Source organism: Phragmites australis, chromosome 8 (genome assembly GCF_958298935.1).
Source record: "Phragmites australis chromosome 8, lpPhrAust1.1, whole genome shotgun sequence".
Taxonomy (NCBI): Eukaryota; Viridiplantae; Streptophyta; class Magnoliopsida; order Poales; family Poaceae; genus Phragmites; species Phragmites australis.
The window spans coordinates 33,265,599-33,273,984 of record NC_084928.1 but is presented as its reverse complement, the minus strand read 5'-3'; the positions used below and the strand labels follow the sequence as shown (position 1 = coordinate 33,273,984).

Here is an 8,386-nt window from a genome sequence, read left to right as displayed (position 1 = left end):
TTGTTGCCATGCTTTAAGTTGCTACTGAAGCATATATGTGCAGTTTTGTGGTCCTATCAAATCTGATTTATGGGAAGAGTAAATTCTATTTTAACCCTAAGCTCTTACAAGAGTTTGGTTTACACCTGCGTATGACATTCGTTTCTTACGTTGTTTTTTTATGGTCGCAGCTTGCGTCACCTTTTCCCTTGTGATTGATAACTCTTCTTACAAGGAGAACTAAATTGGGGGAGGGGCGAATGGAAGTACTTTACACTGAATAGCCCAGCAGCCTCTAAAATATACTTACTACTAATACTTTGTCAGTGTTGCCAATCGAATTCATTTTCTTTCGAAGAAGAACAGTACCGGTCAAGCTCAAATTCAGGTAGAGTGGTCCAATTTGCCCGAGGTAAGGCTTAAAAAATCTAGGTCTGAATTATTAAATATAAAGGGTAAGAAATTCTCTCGTAAGATACGCTGACAAAACAAAAAACCACTCTCGATACAACAAGTGACTCTCTCTCACACACACACATGATACAGAAGGATTACCAAATACAACATCGACACAAACACTAAAATACACTCACAAAACACATGAAGACATTAGAGAAACCACATAGACAACACAAAGAGCACAACTCCCTTGAAAAATCTAAGATCAAAGCCAAGACTTGCAACCACTCCGAAGGCATGTCATAGTTCACTGTTTTTTTATGTCACCACCGAACAAAACTATACTCCGATGATCTTTGTCCCACAAGTGACTGTAGAGCACTAAGTCAAAGGCGACATACAACAATCATGATTTGCAACACCTTCGAGGCCCATTAGAGATCCAATCGACAGCCTCCAACACCCTTCTAGGGAAGGGAGCCATGAAGGAGGGAGGACCATCAAAAGGAGAGCGAGGAGATCCAAGAGAGGGGACCATGGTCCCACTAACTCAGCATTTGATGAGACAGTGCAATCGAGGAATAAGGACATTGACATCGATGAAGTGGAGGTGTCGACAGTAGAAACTTACTGATACACGGCTAATGCGGACAACGAAGCACAAGGAGAAGCTAAACCTAAGTAAGAAGAGGGAGGAGGGGGCAACATGAGGCACATGGGATGAGGTTGGTGATGGGCTTTTTGGCTCACTGCATGATGCTTTGATGAGTACTGCGAATGTAAGGTACCTTCCTAAGCACTGGGCGTGATGCTCTCGCTGCATGACTTTCGACGTCCACGTCGTATGGCCTAGTAGACCCTCTCCCTCCCAGATACATGAGTGAGGGGGACATGGAGGCGTATAACCTTCCCAAGCCATGCGGAGTTAGGGCACCTCCCCATGCATCAGGCATGGTGCTTTTGCCGCATAATTTCTGACACTCACAGTTCACATGGTCAGCTAGCTATGACGAGGGAGCATGATAGGCGTGGCCACCACCACCACCTTCAACGTTGGGGAACATGTCAACCATCCTCTCTGAGGGGCTGCCCGATCGATGCTCTAGCCTTGATTGCTACCCACGACGGTCACCATGTTAGCGAACCACCGCAGGGGTCCACCGCCGAGCAGTTGGGAGCATGCACCCCGATCAAATGGCTACTGTATTATCTCACAAGAGCACTCTAGATTTGGCCAACTAGGCCCGTGACAATGAGAAGCAGCTAAAAATGGGTAGCCCAAGCCTGATCCAAGAACTTCCCAACTAGATATGTGTGTTAGAAGCCGCAAGCAAGCATATCTTAGCTGCTTACACAGAGAGGGGAGCTAGCTAAGCAAGTGGCCAACCTCGTGTGTCTCTGCCGGTCATCGACCTGGAGGAGAAATGAGAGGGGGGAGATGGTGGGGACAAGGTTTGGAGCTGCCGTCTTGGTTCTACCGGTGCCCGGCGGTGGCTATGAGGAAAGGCGAGGTTGATGGGGTCTTTTTGGCTCGAGGGTTGTTGAGTGGTGAAAATTCCATATTGTTTTTTGGTTGTCATCTCAGGTAACTTGTGTATGTGTTTCGTTTACGAAACAAAAAAACCGTGTATGTGTTTGAGGAGTGGCCGAGTGGGGCGGTGTTAAGAAATTAAAGGAGTATGGAGACAGCAGTATTACTAGTCACAATTCACACCGACAAACCAAAACTAGTTAAGTCTCTAGGCTTGTGTCGATCATGTCGTGGGAACCTATTGACACCTGCACATCAGTAAGGGAGATATTGGTGCCTCGGACCACGGTCTGCATGCGCAAACTCTCAAGGATGTCATTGGTCATCGTTATCGAACACGAGCGAAACGGAAGGAACCCACAGCGTGGCAGTGTCAGCGTGTGGTTTGTACGGTACTGCCACCTGAAGAAATCTTCTTCTTCTTTTTCCTCGAGAGCACCTCAATAAATAATTCTTCTGAAAAGGAATCTAATGGAGGCAAAAAAGAAATACAGTGCTATTTTTTTTCGGCCAGAACGGTAGGATCCATGGCCACGGCACAATCCCATAGTTGTCCAATCCTTTGCGAACACGCTCGCCTGGGACCCTTCATTGCACCCTGTCAATGAGCCCAGCTCCAGCAAACTTGCACTGTTAAGGTCGTATAGACTTGATAGGATGATAAACTTGAGCCTTATCGAGTTCTAGCTCGTGAGCCTTGACCCAGGCTCATTTTGAAATCGAGCTGAGCTAGAATGGAGCCTATAATGAGTCAAACTTCGAGTTTTGAGCTTTTTACAGCTTACGGGTGCACACACCTCTTGTTGGGGGCCACACGTAGCCCTCTGATGAATTTTATATTTTATATTTTTAAATTAAAAATATTGTAAATTTATGTGTCTGTTTTGAAAAATTATAAATCTAGAGTATTATCGTCCGTGGGAAGTGCGAGCCCGTTAGAAAGAAGACATGTTTAAACATAAAAAATATTATATTTCAATACTTTTAAAATTCAAAACACTATCAAAATAGTCATAAAAATTCTGAAACAATTTTGTATTGTAGAGGATGATGTTATTTAACTCTCCATTTTTTATTCTAACCCTAATTTTAATTATTTTTAATTTTATTTTATCTGAACTCTTTATTTATATTTTTTATTTCCCAAACCGTATAAAAGTAGAACCGCTAATTTTCCATTATTTTAAATTTTGAATTTAGGTATTTATTAATCATACTTGATATGGATTCTTTGGTCGAATCTAAACCGTTAGATGTTCATAACAGTGAGTTGCCTAGATTTTTTTTCAATTAACATGGTAATTTCGTGATTTTGAGAAAAACAAACATGGTGATTCATTTTTCTCCTCAAATAATAATACAACTAGCAAGGTGGCTCCCGCTAATAGCATGGCTAGTGTCGATGTAATATTTTATTACGACAACATTTGATTAATTATATTTTACATGGAATTTTTAGGTATTTTATTTTTATAATAATTTGATTTTTTCTAAGCCTATATTTGTTCTAACTCTAATTTTAATTATTATTTATTTTATTTTATTTGGACTCTTTATGTAGATATTTTGCTTCCCAAACCATATGTGAATCTAATTGCTAATTTTTCATAATTTTAAGTTTCGAATTTAGTTATTTATTAATTATTTTTTATATGAATTCTTTGGTTTAATGTAAACCGTTAAATTTTCATAATAATGAGTGATTTAGATTTTTTTTAACGTGGTAATTTTGTGGCTTTCAGCGTGAACATGAAGGATTCTTTTCCTCTTAAGTAATAATATAATAGATAATTTTTTTCATAAAAAATCGGACGCCTAGCAATAGTAAAAACTCAGACACCTAAAACGTAGCTTACGCTTCCACTGCTTAACCACTTTATCTCGGTCAGTCTCTTCTCTATTTTAAGGTCAGCTCTAGCAAAACGGTATCCGTCACCCGCATCACTGTTTAGGCATGGATGTCGCCTCTACCCATATCCAGCTCCAGCAGCTACATAAACAATGTAGCTACAGTGTTGCATATGAGAGGGGTGCTTAAATTTGAGATACTCTCTGATACTTAACATTGTTTATAGAGGTTTATTATGAGTTTGAAAGAAGAAGAGGAGTAATAAAAGTAGGAAATATTGTAAGTATTAGAGATAAAAAAGAGTTACTCTAATAGTATTAGAAGATACTATAATAATATTTAAAAAATATATTTTTAAAATATCTACTCAAGATAGCCTAAGCTATGATATATTTAGATGAGCTATATACTTCAACTGAGAAATAACCGTGTAATTCTAAGATGGTCTAGATAGCAATTGGGTGAGATGTTTACACTTTTTGAAATAAAGAGTTCTTTCTGCCTGTGGTATTATCCGTGATACTCCGTAGATCTAGACCGTTGAAGCTCAATCAGACGGTTTAAAAACCGTACAGCGTCTTCCAAGGAACACCAGATCCGAAACTCCGAACCACTTGGCGCAGCGCAGGACGCAGACGGGCCAGGCCAGCTGAGCAAAGCCGCACGACTCGGCGCACCGGCTCTCCGCTCCCCAGACGCACCCCTATAAATTCCCCACCACTCCCCTTCCATTCCCCATCACCAACCGAACCCGGGCGGAGCCGAACCGAAAGCTTCCCCAAACACACCGCGAAGCGCACCAAATCCGACCGAAAAATCGTACGACTCCATCCCGCCCCGCCTCCATGAGCTTCTCGTCCATGAGCAAGCAGCAGGTGCTGGACGCCGGAGAGGGGGCGGGGGAAGAGGTCGAGGAGCTGATCCCCGGCCTGCCGGAGGAGGTGGCCGAGAAGTGCCTCCTCCACCTGCCCTTCCTCTACCACCGCCTCTTCCGCACCGTCTCCTCAACCTGGAACCGCTTCCTCACCGACACGCCGGCCAAGCCTCTGCTCTTCCCGGCGGGGGCGGGGGCTGTGTCGTTCTCGCTGCCGTTCCTCTTCGCCTTCGCCTTCGACCCTGTTTCTCGGCGACTCCAGTGCCAGGCGCTCGATCCTTTCTCGAGGAGGTGGCTCATGCTGCCGCCGGTGCCCGGCGGCGCCGCGGCAGGGTCGTTCGCGGTGGTGGGGCTCCCCCGCCGCGGCGAGATCTACGTGATTGGGGGCGTCGAGGAGGGCGGCGAGAAGGCGGTCGGGAGCGTGGCGGTGTACAGTGCCGCGAGGAACGGGTGGGAGGAGGCGGCGGCGATGCGGACGCCCAGAGGGTACATGGCGGCCGGGGAGGTGGGAGGGCGGGTGGTGGTGGCCGGGGAGGACGGGGAGGCGGAGGTGTTCGACCCGGAGGAGGGGCGGTGGGCGCCGGCGGCGGCGCGCAGGGGCGCGGCGGTGGCGCGATACGACGCCGCGGCGGCCGGTGGCAAGCTGTACGTGACGGAGGGGTGGGCGTGGCCGTTCGAGCGCGCGCCGCGGGGCGCGGTGTACGACGCGACGTCTGACGCGTGGGGCGAGATGGCGCGCGGGATGCGGGAGGGGTGGACGGGCTCCTGCGCCGTCGCCGGCGGGCGGATGTACATCGTGGCGGAGTACGGGGAGTGGAGGCTGAAGCGGTACGAGGAGGCGCGGGACGAGTGGAGAATGGTGGCCGGCAGCGGGGTGCCCACCGAGGTGCGACGGCCGCACGTTGTCGCCGGTGAGGTGGGGGAGTTCGCCGGCGGGAGGCGGAGGATATACGTGGTTGGCGCCGGGCTGGACGTCGCCGTGGGGACGGTGTCCGCCGCCCCCGGCGTCCACGGCGGCGAGGAGGAGATGGTGGAGTGGGAGGTGGTGAAGGGCCCCGCCGAGTTCGCCGGGCTCGCGCCGTGCAACGCGCAGGTCCTCTACGCCTGAGGCGCGCCGGGCGCGCTGGTCGGTGGAACGTCTGCGTCGCCGGCCGGAGAAGCTACGGTTCAGTTCAGTTGGCGCACCCACGGGCGCACTTGCCGGTGCCGCGTCATCTATCCGGCGAGGTGCCATGCTGGCCCACCTGCCAGTGACACGTGACGCCTCCACTGGCTCTGCGGCAGGACTGTGTGACTCGCTGCTGGAAACCCAGATGGATTTTTTCAAAGGAAAAAAAGAAACCCAGATGGATTTTTTCGAAGGAAAAAAAAGAAACCCAAATGGATTTTTCGAAGGAAAAAAAAGAAATCCAGATGGGCGAGCGCATGGTCGCTGCCCGCTCACGCAGACTTGCCACGTGGGACCAGTCTGTCAGCGACCTGTACTGGAGGGGCTCAATGGTCTTTGCCGCCAATTGTCCTCTACTGGTTCTGCTCACTTCCGAGAGGAGAGCAGGGGTGCTAGTAGAAGTAATACTGCCAGTAGATTTGTATTTATTTTGAGGTTTTGCTTGTATCTCCTCTCTCATGGTATTTTTGTACAGTACGGTATTTTTGTACGCACTTTGAGAGGAATGAGAGAGAGCAAAGAATGGGCCGACGTCACCAATCAGAAAAGCAAGGCCAAACCTCGTAGCGACCAAAGGCAAAAATCCGCCTGAGGGGAGAATGTAGCGCCCAGTCACTCCGGAATCGTCATATTTAGCAACGCGCGCATGATGGACGGCCGGCACGCTAAACACAACGATTTGCTGTTATCTTTCTCTTGACGGGACCAACGCTCGCGAATGATGGGATGGGATGGGCACACTCTCCTCCCCTTCGGCTACCAAGCCGATCACAGCGAAGAAAGCGGTAGGAACACAAACACATCTCCTTCGTCCACTTCTTTCCAAGGCGCAATCATGTCGCGATGGCGACCCGGAGCCCTAGCCCGAGAGGCGACATCACGCCTTGCTCGCTACCGGTGGAGAAATGGGGAACGCATAATGCCGGCGTGGGCCGGCCTTGCTCAACGTTGATCGTCTTCTCAAGTTCTCTTCGCGACTAGTGTGCCGTGCGTGACCGGGGAACTGCATTATTTTCTCTAGCGCGTTATCCAAATCCGCGCGCGCGCGCGACAGTCCAAATGATGAGCACCGAGCTAAACAAAGGGTCACGCACAGAGAAATGGGATCCTCGGGTGAAGTTGAGTGACTTCAAATGGATGCGAACTATTGGATCTGAAATAAACATATTATACCTAATGCTACAGTATTTGTGAACAACATTTCCATCTACAGTATCTATGCTACAGTCAATAAAAGTAGGGACACTGTTCATCTTCACATGATTGGTCATCCATCTTTACAGTCGGAGGATTTAGATCCTACACAGATGGGGATAAGCTCACGTGTCAGTGCCTGCCTGTGCTCGCGTGTGGTGTGTTAGGGGGTGGGGTAGGGGGCGATGATCTGAGCTCACTGAGGACGTCAAAGCTCGTTTAAGCTGATGGGAGTGGGAGGGCTTTGTTTATGCAGAGTAGGTGTCAGAGATTTTAATTCTATTTTATAATTTTTTTCATCGGTTAAAAGATCGAAATTTACAGTTATTTTTCGTTTTTCTCTGTATGTAAACATGTCATGAAAAAATTTCGAAAAAATATTTCACTCCCCATTCATCTCGAAATTTTAATCCCTACGTACTAGGAATGAGAGAACAGGTCTGCAGCAGGCTGCAGCTAAGAAATGGGGTCGGAGCCAGGGTTCAGAAATTTGTCAGTAACAGATCAAAATGCATGATAATCGGACATTTCGGTTCGGCTCGGTTTCAGAAACCGAATAGTAACTAAATTTGAATTAAAAAATTCGAAAATATAAAAAATATTAAAAAAATCCTAAAAAACACTAGACACAATTCTAAGAGCTTCTGTGAAAAAAATTCAAAAATAATGTCGTTTGCATCATATTCTATAGGGAGGAAGTTTAAAAAAAATGAAAAAAAGTTGAAGCGTGCGACTCAGTTATTAACTCACGTTAAGTAAAATCTTAACATGCAAACACATATTTTTTTTTAAGAACGTATCTTAAGATGATCTTTAAAATTGATTTCACTTTATTTAGAGTTTTATTAATTTCTCTATGATTTTTACAAAGTTCACAAGCATAAAGTGAATATGTTAAAAACAACACTATAATTAAATTTTTAATATATCTACTATTATTTTTTCTACGTAAATCATAGTATAAATAAACTAATAAAAGTGGTTTCACTAATTTTTGAGGTGTAATGGATCATTTATGAATTAATCTAGTCGCAAAACATTTACACAATCCTGCATGTTACAATAACTAATTCATGAGTTTATGTATTTTTAAAAGACATAGGATAATGTAACAAGACTAACAAAATTAGTTTCATATTTTTTGGATTAGGAAAGAGTAAACTATGTATTTAACTTTGTTTAACAAATACATTTTCTCACAGAAACTTTTGAACTTTTTTATGAGTATAAATATTTTTATCATGTAGATTATGTTACAAGGAAACCAACAATATTTGTTTCACTTGATTTGAAGTTTAGATGCATTAGTTATTGATTTTACAAGATTGAGATAATTTTAGGGTGTTTTTTTTTAACTTCACTGAAAATCGAGAGACCGCTCAATAAATCAAG

At 45.7% G+C, this 8,386-nt stretch overlaps 1 protein-coding gene across 1 annotated transcript; it reads left to right on the top strand.

Annotated features, from left to right (window-relative positions):
- The first annotated feature begins 4,501 nt into the window (after positions 1 to 4,501).
- Positions 4,502 to 6,259, top strand: LOC133927153 (F-box protein AFR-like). The gene has a single exon (XM_062373460.1). It carries the CDS (start codon positions 4,604 to 4,606, stop codon positions 5,738 to 5,740), a length of 1,137 nt encoding a protein of 378 aa, XP_062229444.1. The 5' UTR covers positions 4,502 to 4,603; the 3' UTR covers positions 5,741 to 6,259.
- Positions 6,260 to 8,386: the final 2,127 nt, after the last annotated feature.

Excerpts from the sequence above, each read along its gene's own strand:
- LOC133927153 (XM_062373460.1), top strand. The coding sequence starts at position 4,604 with ATGAGCTTCTCGTCCATGAGCAAGCAGCAGGTGCTGGACGCCGGAGAG.